Below are 14,466 nucleotides of genomic sequence, written 5' to 3' on the forward strand. Positions count from 1 at the left end.
GACCAATTGGAGGAAGAAGGAAAGGGAAGAAAAAAGAAAAAAAGAAAGAGAAAGAAAAGAAAGACGAATATATAAATCGAGCAAATATTTAAATTTTACTCAAAATTTATCCATGTCATCGTTGGCCGCACCGCGAAAGGACGACAAACAACTCTATTAGTGATTTTCCGCCAAAATTGCCAGGGTGAACCGAATTTGGCACGGATGCAAAAAGTTTAGAACTCAATCGATAGAAAAAAAAAATTATTTAGGACTGAATTGGCACAACTACAATAGATTCACGACTTTTTTGGTAATTCTTGTCGTAACCTTTTTTTTTTTTTTTTTTTTTTTTCGATCTAAACATACCACTACACAATTTTATAAGCTAGCTTGTTATTTCTTCTAAAGTTCATTAATTAGCACAATGTTGTAGAGTCTTTCTTCTCTCTTTTGCCAAAATCAAGCGCAAATTAACGCGAAGTTGAAATAGTGAATATCATAAACTTTCCTTTTCTTCTTTCCTAGTTTCTGTTCGTTGCTATGACTACCGCAAAAGGAACGCAAAAAGATAAAATTTACTGGTGAGTTCATTAACGCATGAAAAAGGCCCCTTTGATCGACGAAGCACTTCGGCTGCTCATGGAAGGCAAGTCCCTGAGATACCTCATGCGCCTCTGATGATCCACCGGCTCGTGCCGAAATCGGCTTGCCAGTCGACGCATGATGAACACATGAGAGAGACAAGATGGGGCATCACCCAACGTGCCGCGTCAAAGAGTAGCACGAAATAAGTCCGTTCTAGTCGAGCGTCTTAAATCATTTGACGAAGAATCTTAGCTTTGTTATGTCTGTCCTGAAGGCACTGCCCTAGTTTTCCTCCTAAGAAAACCATCTCGCCCAGACACAAAACAGGAGTGCATCCTCAGTCAATCAGAACTTGATGGGTTCTCGTTACCTGAGCCGGCATCATTGCTGCTGGCCTTACTAAATCTCTTTCAAGCAGAGCAGCGACAACCGATGCACAACGGGGGCGACCCTCAAAGCAGCTTTGTTGAGTCACAAAGGCAATGACGGATTAGTCCGGTCCGTCATATCATAATCCAAGCTGAAGCTCTCCGTCGTTTCGAAGCCCTAACCAAAAGGAAAGCACTATAAAAATTTTCTATCCGGGTTATGGACGGATAGAAAGAGCAAATACAAAAGCCATATGACACTACCACACGCCACTTCTATGCGAATACACTATTGCAGCAACAAACCACAATGAGGACACAGATTTATCAGACCATGTTTGCGACGAAGTAGACAACTGGACATAGAGTTTCGATCTAATATTCTCATAATAGTCAAAACCAAGCGTGAACAAGAACAAGTAAGCAACAAAAACTAACCGATTTGTCAGGGTCAGTTCATGCGACCAAGTTTAGGCACTTCACATGTCAGAATCTGCTAGTGCTCAGCGAGCATTCTATACTTAAAAGAAGCGTCCCATGTCCAGATGAGTGATGAACCAACTAGTAACATCAATCTCTCAGAGCCTCGAAGTTCCATCCAACAACTAATCTATAAGTGAGAATAAACAAAACATGGACACCTATAGTAAGCTTTCTTGTCGAAGCGGGACAACGGTATCTATAAGACAGAGAACAGCCAGACGGCCGGAGAGCTATTTTTACATCGAAGAAGGATTATCATGCGTTCAAATATATATCCAGATGGTGTGACAAAGTCAGGTGCTGAGAACGGTCAATGCATCGGCAGGCGAGGAGCACGTGGGCGAACAGGCGTTTTCGATGGGCTCACCCTGAAAATACCAAAGATAAGATGATGAGCAAGAGGAGAGTAAATCAAATGTCCATAAGTACGAGAAAGAACAAGTGCCAAAAGGGGATCTGCGAGCCAACAGACCTTATGGGTAGCGCTCCAAGAACCACGCCGCTACAGTTAAGGGCAGCAATAGCACTTTCAGCCTGCACAAGTGAAACACATGAATAAAGACTTCTTCACGATTCAATTACAACAACTGGACCCAATGAACGCATGCTTCGTTACTATTTCATTAGCGATATTGCTCCTTCACCATGAGGAACTATATTTTCTAACTAATCAGATGCAGAATGAGGAAACCACATGACACGCCTTACGCCAATTATTGGTGGCAGGAACTAAAGTTGGAATACCCCTCAATTTTACCAGGAACCATCAATCACATGCCGAGAGAAACCCAGAGTGAAATGGGCACATCATCAGTTTGACTTGATAACGTATATTAATACCGGTTGATATTCTATAAATATTTCTCTTGAAGGGTAGAAACAAGGAAACTTAACTCTTTTAAAGCAAACAATTGATATGGGCAAAAAGGTAAAAAAAAAGGGCCAAATTGATGTTCAGTAAACTCGTTTACATGTACGCAAACGCTTTAGACCAGCAGGGCATTGACTTTCAAGTTCTGTGAGTGTTAACTACATGGGCTGCCAGCTTTCCAATCCATTAATAAATAAAATCCCTGTTTACCAAGAAAGGAAAAAGAAATTGCTCTGCACTGACTACACTACCCTCCACTCATTGAAGTTCTGAAAAACCCCATCATATCAGATACAACTTCAGGAGCCAGAGATTTTACATGTAATGAATGCAACATGTACAAAGAACATCAAAATGAAAATCAGTTCTTGTTATCTAAAAAGGGAACAGAGCTATTTCAAAACCAATCTCTGCAACTAAATCCAATTGATCCTTCCCCCTGATTCTATGGCAAGACACATTTCCATATATCAATGTGCTATATATAGCCAACAATTTCCTTTTCCACTTTCAAAGCAGGTGGAGACAGAGTAATTCTTAAACCTAAAAAGAATCTTGCTAATTCTATTAGGCTATTTCATGGTTACAGGTGGATTTCCCTAAAAGCAGATTATTCCAGTGGGAGAAGTTGCGCACAGGGCTACATTAGACCGATTATGTCTGGCCCAACAGTTTCCAGAATGCCGTGGTCATAATTTCCTGGGTTATATAAATTCTATCTCTTATTTGAGTTGAAGATTTGTCTGGAACACCTCTATGATCAGGCTTCCAGCCCATGTGACAACCAAAATAAAAGTCCATCCCCATTAGAAGAGGATGGTGATGCAGACTTGAACTGCTGATTATAAAAGAGGGTCTTATGACGATCTCTATAACCATTTTGACATCATTGTCATCATAATGTATCCTGTTTTATCTATTAGAACTACAAGGTTATTCACCGTCTCATGCATCCTACTGACTGACAACAAACAATTGTCTGTTTTGATGGCTGGTATTCAACGCTGAATAAGGTACTATTTATGCGATAGGATATGACCATCGACAAGGACATATGGAGCCATACCAAACACGGTCTCAGGCACTGTGAGCCAGAAGAAAGTAGCTCTTGCATGACTATGCTTAACAAACTGAAAAGTAGATTGATTTTTGTAACAGTTACCAGTGAACTTGTCAGTGCCAGCTACTTCCCCCCCGGGCCCCCCTTCCCCCTCCTCTCTCCCTCTCCCTCTCCCTCTCTCTCTGAACCGAAATTTTGCAAAGTAAAACGGAATTCCTACCACATTAAGAATGAGACTTAGAAGTTCCTACCAGCCTAATTTGGCAAAATCTAGGCAATATTTGAAAATTTTAGCCAGATCACAAAAAGATTGGGAAATTCCAAGAGAATCCCAGTGTTTAATACGTACTACCAAATGCAGCTGAGTTGCATAAACTCTGTCTAATTCCTGAAGTTACATTAGACTGTCTTAGTCGCCGACTCACAAAACCAAGATACAGCAAAAGCATTCTGCAAGAAAAGTAAAATTAATGGTACAGCGTGTATCGAAGAAGTTTTTATATCTTTTTGGGAATGACAACAACCTATAACTCGAGATATTTCTAGAAGTCTATACTAAAAAATGGTTCAATATCCAAAATAGTGACTGAGGAATTGGAACCAAAATTTCCATAGAAGATAAGGAGGAACAAATTTCAAAGGATGATTGCGACAAATTTGCTTGGGAAAAAGTGTTGGTTGTCTACTACCTAACAAAGTTTGTATATTCCTTTAGAAAGTTTGGAACCAACTGTTTAGAAGAATTAAACATGCTCAAAGTGGGGGAAAAAGTGATGGCCACAAAAAGTGGAGAGGGATAAAATGGAGGACCTGAAGAGATGCAGCAGAAAACTTGAAGTAAGGTCATAATTTAATCATAGGATCTTGGCCAAAAAGTAAAAATTACAAGATCTTACTGAAATTATGGTATGCAACCAAGCAAGCCAATGCACAATAATGCATAATCAGCACCATTTCAAGGTAAAAGGTCCAATGGTGGTGGTAGTTGTTAACATCAGTGTTTCGGTATCCGAAAGAGCGAGAAAACTAGATTTGCATTAGATTATAACTACCAAACACCCATCCTGTGAAGTAAGAAGTATCGCTGATTGATTTGCTAACCACCAATGTTATTATTGCATCTACACTATAAAGAGCGCAGGTATCTTAAGACATCCTATCAGTGTACACAACGTCACTATGTTCTTTTGGCATGTGGGACAGATCTTTTCCTTGGGAATGCTATAGGGAAAATTTATGAAAAGGAAAAAGAAAAAAACATATAAATCTAATTGACGGGAATTTGGAGAAATACATCAAATTGAAATATTTCATTGGTGCCTGGGTGACCATCTTGAAATTTAATTTTCAAATTTGCAAGTGTCAAGAAGGGAATTTCTTTATTCTCACGAGCAAATATATATTTGCCGCAAGAAGGAAAAACCAATGTGTTTTCCAGAAAAAAAAAAAAAAAGGACAGTTCATTGTTTCCCCTGGAATATCATGATCCCATTAGAAAGAACAGATAACAAATATTCCTCAAGTAGACAACTTAAAAATCTTCTACATTGGTCAAGGCTCTTCTTTTGTTTTTCCATTTTTCACTGCAAGCAGTAAATGACAGGATATTTTGAATTCAGAAAACCCTCAAAGGTGAAGAAACTACTAGCTTTTAACGCGCAAAATCTATATCAAGTTTGCTGCAACAGACAAGAACTCAGGTTCTCAACACACGTATACTCAAAAAAATTAGAGAATTGCAGAATCTAACAAGCAGACTCTGAATCTTGAAGGCACTCGACAAACTACAGAGCGATCATCACTTCTAACATCCCTTTCACTTTTCCCACCTGCTTGGAGGGAGAGAAACACAACTACCATAGAATCTCTAAAATTATCAGGTTTGGTGTTACCGCCAATTATTCAATTATGATTGACTGCTTATGTCAACATAGAAGTTTTTCCTTGGCTTGTTATGACTCAATTAAAATCAAGACTTGAACCTCTAATTTGACCTGTTTGCTCATCCCAACCACATCTCTCTCACCATGGATTACTTACAAGTGTCACTTGTGACCTTTATATACGGCACAACTCAGTTGTCTCCCAGTGCATCTTTTGGCTCAACAGAGGAAAAAGTCACAAGACCATATGCGCACAAAGGTCAACCAGAGTCAAATCTACGATCTGAATTACACAAGAAAGGTCCCATGACACCAAAAGGCCCAGTGACGGCAGATACCTTAAACATCAACCAACCCTATAGGAAAACATATTTGAAGTGCAAAAATACAAACACCTCTTTCCTCAGATCATTTCTCTACTCTTTACATGATAACCTACCTTACAAGGAGTAGGAGAGTTATTTTCCTTTACCCTGTTGCTTTTTTGCGGGCACCTACCTCTAAAGAAGCGGTTCTTATATGCCACACATTTCACAATCTCACTTTACAATTCATGCTGACTCCTACCTCTCTTTAGTACATAATCCCTTCTTCCAACAACTAACTATTTGTGGAAATAGGTCCTTCCCTACCACTCCAAAAGAAAGTCACAAGCTGCTCATGAGTAAACCAAGTATACTTTAAAAGAACTCATCAACTGGTGAGTGTTTTGAGGGGCAAACAACTAAGCCTGGCTATCACGAATCAACAGAAGTACGACACTGTTTTTTCCTAGAAGAATCTTAACCCCTTCACAAAACTAGTCCACGCACACACAATGATTTGCCAATTTTATCAAACTATACCAGAAGGCCGAAAAATTTCCAGTTAACTCTGGTTCTTTACAGAATACTCCCATAAGAACAGCACTTCATGGTTTTACAAGTCTGCCAAATCAAAGGAAGATGCGTTCTGTAACTCTACTAGCATCACTTCTCAAGAGCTCAAAGAAAAATTACCTTTTATAGCATGGTGATGCCTTTTTAAAAGAAAATAAATTACCAACAGAAAAAGACCTAAAGAGAATACAAGGCATGATGAGGAAAAGGTTGGCGATTAAGAGGAAGAGGCAATCTCACCATTACAAACTCAACAAAAGCAATACGAGTAGAATGGTGATAGTCTCCTAGTAGCCTCAAACGATAAACCTGCATTAGACAGAATCCCTCAAGTCACTCATTTCACAGGCACAAAGTGTCCAAAAAACGGAGAAGTTGTTTTATGCCTAAATTAGGTCACACCTCTCCACAGACGGACTCAAAAAATAGTTTAACATCTGCTTGAGTAACCTGAATCAAACAAAATAAACAAAACAATTGAACAACCAATCCATCAACCTGCAACTAACAGAAAACCATGATCATTTCAAAGGCAATCACCTTCCTATCGATGTTTGTACAGTATATGGTCCGTGTGCACATCTCCCGCTCATCCTCAGTCTGATATCCCAGCAATCAAAAGGATACAAGAAATTATCACCAAGCAGTAGGACAGAAAATGGGCAAAGCCTTATAGAAAAGTCTTATAGAACTTAAAAAAGGCTTGTTTACCCTCGGCAAAAATGTCGGGTTAACTGGTGCTATAGCTGTTTTAGAGGGCAGCACCCTCACAGGGTAGAATCCAAGCATCGTCCCTGACAAGTTGAGAGCAGCCCTTGCACCTTCTGCATTGCCAAACTACTGGATTAGTAAATGAAACAGTAAATAATGAAGAAAAAATTACAAAGAAGTTTTTGTGCTCTTTCAACATGAGACAGTTAAACTCTGCTGAGTATTAAACACGTTACCTTCATCCGTGAACTCAATAAAAGCAAAGCGAAGTACAGAATTGGGGTCACCACAAATACGACAGTCCACAACCTTCGCATAGAAAAAAATGATTCAGAAACATAGGTCAAGAAAAGCCAATCCAAAGTCAAAAGTATAAAATAGCAGCACAACCTGCCCACAGCTGACAAATAAACCTGCAAGTTGCTCCTCAGTGACCTACATTCCGCATCAAAAAAATGTAACTCAGCAACTAAGATGCGCAGTGTGCACAGATAAAAGGAGGAAGCACATGTTATTTCAACAAAAGTCATGGAGTTACACCTGTTGGTCAATGTCAGACACGTAAACCGTCCTCCGAATTATTTCTTCTCGCTGAGCCATACTTGTCCTGCTATTAATCCTTCGTTTCCCTTGATTAAAGTTCTTCTTCTGCGATTACACCCATCGCCAAAAAGCTTGACATCAGTTGCCATCCATCGCCATTTCATTTACAGTTAAACTTGATTTCAACCAGAACCAGACTCGAAGAGTCACAAGACCTCAGCTCGTCTAGGTCCAGACTGTGTACAGGAATGAAGTATGAAACACTACACACAACATTTTCACATGTTTCAAAAACCAAAGCACTTTCACATGTTCTGCAGTTATTGGGGGGAATATGTCCATCCATTATTGTGATACTCCTATATTTCACTATCCTCGACTGGAAAGGATCATCCACGGAGGTCAGATGAATTGCTCCTCTATGTCAATCCAGCAAAATCAGTCATCTGGCTGCTAGTAATACCACATCCCAGGTTACTTATAGTGACCATTTTCATGCTCAAAACACTGAATAATGCACCAAATTACTCAAACCGTCATATTTCTTCTTTCGACCAGAGGACATTGCAAAACCCCAATTAAGGACAAGAACAACCAATCCAGTCCCACAAAAATGAAACCATCAGAGCAAGAACTCATACCCGACGACCGGCGACACCGTTCATCTGCCCGTTTCTGCCACCGTTTGTCACCACACTGCCATGACCATCGCCGTTGAAGTTGTTAGCATGAAACCTCCCGTTAAACCCGCTGTTAGCGTGCGAAGGCGGCACAAACTCCTCGGCCAACGGGTTCAGCTTCGAGAACAGCTCCTGCAGCTCCCTCATGTCCCTCTTGAAATCCTCCCCAGCGTCGTTGTTCCGCGGCAGATCGGCCCCGTTGGACATGAGGGGATGGCCGTGGCCGTGGCTCAGGTAGAGCGGCTGATCGTGGTGGTGGGGACGGAGGATTGGGCCATTGTTGCCGTTCAGGGTCGGATCCATGCGAGACCGCAGATGGGTCTGCTTCGGATGATCCTGATCGTTGGGCAGGGACGAGTCCTGCGATGGGTTCTCGAGGTTTCGACCCAAATCAACACCACCACCATTCTCAACAATAGCCATGTGATGACGATTCTCGACTCACCAAATAATCTACTGAAACAGAAAAATCTACAGCCTAAAAATTTCCAGAACACAGAAAACGGAACACGATCACAACAATGAAATTCATGAAAGAAAAAAAAAAAAAAAAGGAGACAGCTCAGTGAAAGAGTTGGTTTAGTCAAAACGTCTGCTAAAAAACACTGCACTAACAACAAAAACCAGAAAACGGAAAATGAAAAGAAAGAAGACGAACCTGCGGAATGCGACGGAGAAACTGATGAAATGAACAGCGGAGACCGACGGGAATCGAATTAACTTAAGAAACAAAATAAAGGGTAGAAGGAGGGCGAGTTCTTGATTCTTACACAGCGCGAAATTTTTCTCCTTTTTTTTTTTTGTTTTTTTTTTTGTGGGTTTTCCTCTTGATTTATTTTTTTCCCTATCCTGGTGTCAGCCAGCTCTGTGTGACTCTGTGCTGGGCTTTAATTCCTCGCAGCGATGGCGATCATGGCGAGAGCGAAAGGCACCGAAGGAGTCGTCTTCGGATGAGCATGAACAATTTTCTCCCTTCACCTCGTCCTAGAAAATTAGAAATGGTGGGACATTTTTGGTGGATTCTGGTCACGGATACTCGCTCAGTCCCACGCTCGAGTTCCTGCCGCCCGTATGTACGTGCACACAGTAAATACGATGCTCCTTAGCAACATCAAAGACAGCCAAAAAAGAACATTAATTTGCACAAAAATTTGCTTAGGATCATGAGGCTGTGTGAGAGAAAAAGGAAGAAGAACAGGTTCTTACGAGAACTTCGGATTGATTCGATTTGAATTCTCGAATGGGGCACGATTCTAGGCAGAGTTATGAGCCTGGTTTTCATTACATAGTCGAGAGAGAATCATATCGCAATCTTCACCCTACAATTAAAGAGTTTGCTTGCGTCGTGATCTGATTATGGTATATATCTAAAAAAATATAATATTTTTCACGTTATCATAAAAGAAAAGAAATTAAAACACGTGATTTGGTCATTTAATAACAATGCGAAATGCATAAGATACCTCTTCTTGTAGTTTCTCGGAATTTATTGATAAATGCCCTTGCTTAGAGATTTTATTGCTAGGGTGCTTCATGGGATATTCTCTTATGCGTAATAATTTAGGAATCGAGATAAGATTCTAACCATTCCTATCTAATCTAGTGTAAGTTGAGTTTGATAGACTCGGAGCAAGATTCATTAGAGATGGTTGAGCCTGCTCTTAAACCTTTTTCCAGTGGCCTTGACATCGGCTCGTGTATTGTATGCGAAAACCCATCATTGACTCGTATCCTTCTTGACAGGTGATGAGTCGATATTGATCCGTGTGACACTTGATAACATGTCCATCACTCGTTCCCTACAAGAAAAAAAAAAAAACATTCTTCGCATCAGATGGACAAGTTTGTAACCATGCTAGTCCCCCTCAATATAAATAGCCAACCGGTTCAATCGGTTGATGTCGGGGTCAACTTTTTAAGTACCTTGACAAGTTTACCATTGCAAGCGATGTTTAGGGCCCTCTCCACACTAGCTAGGTCCTCTCCTCAGGACTTGAATCCGAAACCACAAAAAGATAAGTAAACTCTCTCGCAATCTACGCAAACTGCATTTAACTTCTACAAGATAAATCCTGTAATCGATAACGCCATCTTCTTTCCATAGTGCACATGGCCGTTTATTTTATTTATTTTATGTTTTTTTGTTTGTCCATGGCGATTCGGTTCAACTTATATAAATATTCATCCGACGAGCTATTGCAAATTACGGCATCCCATTTGAAAGCTTTGAGTCGTTACGATCCAGCCGTAGTCCGTTTTAATTAAAAAAATAAGTAGTCTCGATCCTCAATAATTAAAAATAGGGGGCCCAATTTAAGAGCTTCGATCGAGTGGGATTAATCGTGGACAGTGAGGATTTGGTACAAAAAGAAGTGGATCTTCCTTCAAGTACATCCGGGGAAAAATACAGAAATTTCCATAATTCCTCCTCTGAAAATGAATTTCGCTCGTACGGCGCGCGGCACGCGGCGACGGACCATTGACCATGACCAGTGCCACGTGGCGCGAGGTTAGTGATGGACATTTAAGGAAGGGGCACGCGAGCCTGCGCGACCTCGTGCCCTTTTCTGAACTTTTTATTACCGCTCCTGCCTAAGAACCGCCGTCACCGTCGCGACGGAGAGGACAAAATCGCCCGCCCGCGAGGGCATTTTCGGTAATCGACGGCGACGGTCGCAGCATTTTTTTTTTAATTTTGAATGTTTTTTTTTTTTGGGTTGGAATTGCAGCGACCACAATTGATTGAATGATGGGTAGGGTTGACATTTGTGACATGTGTGTGGAAGTTGGAAGAGGTACCGATTATTTCGTTTAAATTTATGTTTTTTTTTTGTTTTTTGTTTTTATAAATGTGCATGCGTTTTGGTAGTTGATTCGTTGGTTGTTTGTGATTATGGGATTGAAGTTTGGTATATTCTCGAGAAGGTTGGCATCATTTTGTCCAAAGTCAATCATTGATTTTCCTCTGTTTTTTTTTTTTTTTTTTTTTTTTTTTTTTTTAATTTTTTGTCTTTTCGTTTTGCTCATTCATTGATTCGACCCCCAATTGCATCCTCCTTTCCTGGACCCAACAAACACAGCCCGCCCGCCCTGCGGGGCTATTAATGCTAATTGGATTCAATCATGGATAGATTCTAGATCAAGCATCCGGAACCCATATCAAGAACCCAAAACCCACCTTATTAAAGTTGGTTTCTAATTTTTGGAATCAGGAACCGAATCAGTTTCGGAGTCAAAACGGAAATTGGGGAATTGTTAAGCGAACTTCAAGCATGTAACTATGGTTTGAGGAAATATGCCGTGTGAATAATCCGCGACATAATATTAAGGCATTAAGGAATTTCCTAACTTTCTCTAACATATCATTGTCTTATCGAAACAAAGTCGAAGGAAAAAAAAAAAACCACTTCTTTCTTGATCTTCTCTTCAGACAAAGTTGCAAAACGGAAAAAAAGAAAAAAGAAGAAGAAAAACTCGCGCAATGAAAGAAGCCATAATCGGAAAAAAAAAAAAAAACTTAGGTCGAGTGGAAGCTCTGAAAGGGAAAATAGCATAAACTCGCGCGAAAAAATAGGATAATGGAGTAATTGAGCGTTTTATTGTAAACCTATAATATAAATAAGATGATAAAACTATTGACACATTGTTCTTGCACTTAAGCTGGGCTTAACTTTTCATATCACGCTTTTTGGTAATGAAATGTAGTTAAGTTTTAGGCTCCATTTATTACGAGAATTGAATGATTTGTGATTTAAAAAAAACATTTTAAAATGATGTCTGATTTCGGTTATAAAAATGAATGAACGAAAAAATTTTGTTAATCATTAACGATAATGTTTAGATATTAATTGTTATTGATAATGTAATTTTTCACTTGTTAATTATTTCAAAAAAGGTAAGCGATCATTTTTAAGAAAAATATTTTTCAAATCATTCATTTTTCGCGAAACAAACGGAGCCGGCCCATTGAATGACGATTTTGAACGGAGCTCAAATTTGAGAAATCAATTTGTCGCTTTTAACTCCAACAATAAGCTCGAGTTTACAGTCGAGTCTAACCTCTACAATAGATCATGTCCACTTATATTGTATTAGTACGGCTGTGAGGAAACACTTGTGATATTATAGGTTGGATTCTAATTTCTAACCTATGCCGCGTCGACATGGCGTCGACACAAACGCGACTAACATGAATTGAAATTTTGTTAATTTCGTGTAGGATCAAAGCCACATCCCCGTATCGCATCGTGCATGTGCTAGTAAATGAAAAGGATATGCCGAGTCAACCAACGGTCCTGCGAAGGGAAGTAAATCGCACATGTGCTCATTTCCGTCTAGTAAGTTTGGATGATAGCCGATGGAGGCCTATTCATGACATAATTCCCTCTCGTTAACGCTCCGTTTGCTTCATGAAAAAATGAATGATTCGGAAAACATTTTCCTAAAAATGATTGTTCGTATCGCTTGCAAGTGTGAAAGAGAAAATATTTTCACTATTTATGAAAATGTTTTGACATAAATTGTTATCAATAATAAAAATATTATCTATTAACTAATTACTTCAAGTAATACGAGTGATCATTTTTAAAAAAATATTTTTTTTTTTAAATTTAATTTTCGTGAAATAAAGGGAAGGTAAATAGTTTGCATTTCGATCCATGTGAATATGGTTTCCAAAGATGAGAATTGGGCATTGAAAATGACGGCTTCACAGGACATTTTTGTCGAGTTGGTTCTTTATGGGGCCGTCAACCCCATTAGCGCGCGCTTTACATCCGTAACTTTTGGTCCTCTTTGAAATGTTCGGCTGCTGCTGCCGGCGGAGATTATCTCGGTACATCCATTCTCTCTCTCTCTCTCTTGCCGGTGATGCTGCCGGCCTTCGACTCGATGAAGGTTGGCAACACGAGAGCACATCGGGCATGGCGGCAGCGGCGGCAAAAGAGCAGAGATTGGAGAGAGAGAGAGAGAACGAGAGAGTATCCTGAGATTCAATAGGGATTGTTTTTAAATCCGATAATCTAGTATAAATGGCAGAATAACGAATGCCGCAAAAATTCTAAAATTGGCCCGACAAGTAGTTCATCACTTACCGATAAAGTAAAACAATCGTGCCTACTTTTGAAAGTTACTCATTTCATTGGTAAGATTTCGATTGCAATGTCAAAAAATTAAACAGGTACGTAACTTTTACTGTTTGATTAGAGGTTAGTAAATCCCTTGCTTGGTCATTAATTTACTTCTCCAAAAGCGAGCATTCATTGACAAATTACTGATTTCAATTGTAAATTGTTAGCTTCAACGACAAGATTTCATTTCCAATGTGTAATTCTCTAAACAGCTTGACAACTTATTAGTTATTACTGAAGTTGCCGTTGGTAAATTCCTTACACGGTCTTCAGTTTTCTACCCTAAAAATGAGCCTACCTTGATATAATAAGTTGCTTTTTTACCCGGAGAGTTACTAACTACAATTGCAAGATTCCATTTACTACCGCACATTTCTAAACATCTAGATAACTTAGGGATAATTATCCAAAATATCATAAACCTATTGCGGTTTTGCCAATTCAGTTCTAAATCTTTTGATTTTGTCAATTGAACCCTAAACATTTTCATATTTTACCACTCGACTTCATCGGGCCAAAATCGCCGACGTGGATGCTTATCATCTTACATAACATTTTGTCGTCTTACGTAATACGTAGCACAACCGACGTTGATGTGGATAAAAATTTAATAATATTCTATTTTCAATATCTTTTATTTTTTTTTATGTTTTCCTTTGCCTTTTTTTACTTCCCTCCACCGGTCTCGGGCGAGAGATGGCCAAGCCTAGGCTGGCCATGGTCGTACTTGCCTGGGCAGGCGTCGATCGCCCTTGCTTGGGCTGGTGAGGGCAACCGTCGCCCGATTTGGCAAAGGGCTGCCCTTGTCAAGTTTCGTTTTGACCGGCAAATTTCTTAAAATGTTGACAACTTACTGCAGATTTGTCGTGTCGGGGCATTATTCGGTTTTTCAATTCCCTCTTGTATGTGCTGTTCTTTCTCTTGGGAAGCAAACCATGAAAAATCTACTCCGGTCCGAGACAGAACTACTACATTTTTCAATGAAGTTGACTGTGAAGAAAGTATGTCAAAATTGACCAAATCATGACAATTTTTCCATCATGATCGTGCTTAGTAGCTTTTATTGGAAGTCATTCCTCTCATACCCATAGCAACTTAGAAGGAATGAGTGCTGGGTAGATTGCACCACTAAGTCACACTCAATACATCTGTTTCCGGTATTCATTCTGATCAGGAAAAGTTCCATCATTTTGCAGTTAAACCGCCAAAACTGCTCTCAATCCGGGTCTCAACATCGGGGCATCGAAGACCGAAAAACTCGACATTCCGATCTCAACATGAAGTCGAACGTCT

At 39.7% G+C, this 14,466-nt stretch overlaps 1 protein-coding gene across 3 annotated transcripts; it reads right to left on the reverse strand.

The window, feature by feature from the left end:
• Window positions 1-1,355: 1,355 nt before the first annotated feature.
• LOC115748049 (polyadenylate-binding protein-interacting protein 11) lies at window positions 1,356-8,923 on the reverse strand. Of its 3 annotated transcripts, none has more exons than XM_048276081.1 (11): window positions 8,703-8,920; window positions 8,006-8,404; window positions 7,362-7,469; window positions 7,212-7,256; window positions 7,058-7,130; window positions 6,822-6,934; window positions 6,651-6,710; window positions 6,513-6,560; window positions 6,351-6,419; window positions 1,891-1,952; window positions 1,356-1,786 (listed from the first exon to the last, which is right to left on the reverse strand). In XM_048276081.1, the coding sequence occupies exons 2-11, from the start codon at window positions 8,345-8,347 to the stop codon at window positions 1,729-1,731; spliced, it is 978 nt and encodes a 325-aa protein (XP_048132038.1). In that variant the 5' UTR covers window positions 8,348-8,404; window positions 8,703-8,920; the 3' UTR covers window positions 1,356-1,728. The 3 variants fall into 3 exon arrangements, with proteins under 3 accessions (XP_048132038.1, XP_030540280.1, XP_030540282.1); XM_030684420.2 differs by having other exon boundaries at window positions 8,006-8,522; window positions 8,703-8,918; XM_030684422.2 differs by lacking the exon at window positions 6,513-6,560 and having other exon boundaries at window positions 8,006-8,522; window positions 8,703-8,923.
• Between the last annotated feature and the right edge of the window lie 5,543 nt (window positions 8,924-14,466).

The sequence above is a fragment of the Rhodamnia argentea genome, chromosome 3, assembly GCF_020921035.1.
Source record: "Rhodamnia argentea isolate NSW1041297 chromosome 3, ASM2092103v1, whole genome shotgun sequence".
Classification (NCBI taxonomy): Eukaryota; Viridiplantae; Streptophyta; class Magnoliopsida; order Myrtales; family Myrtaceae; genus Rhodamnia; species Rhodamnia argentea.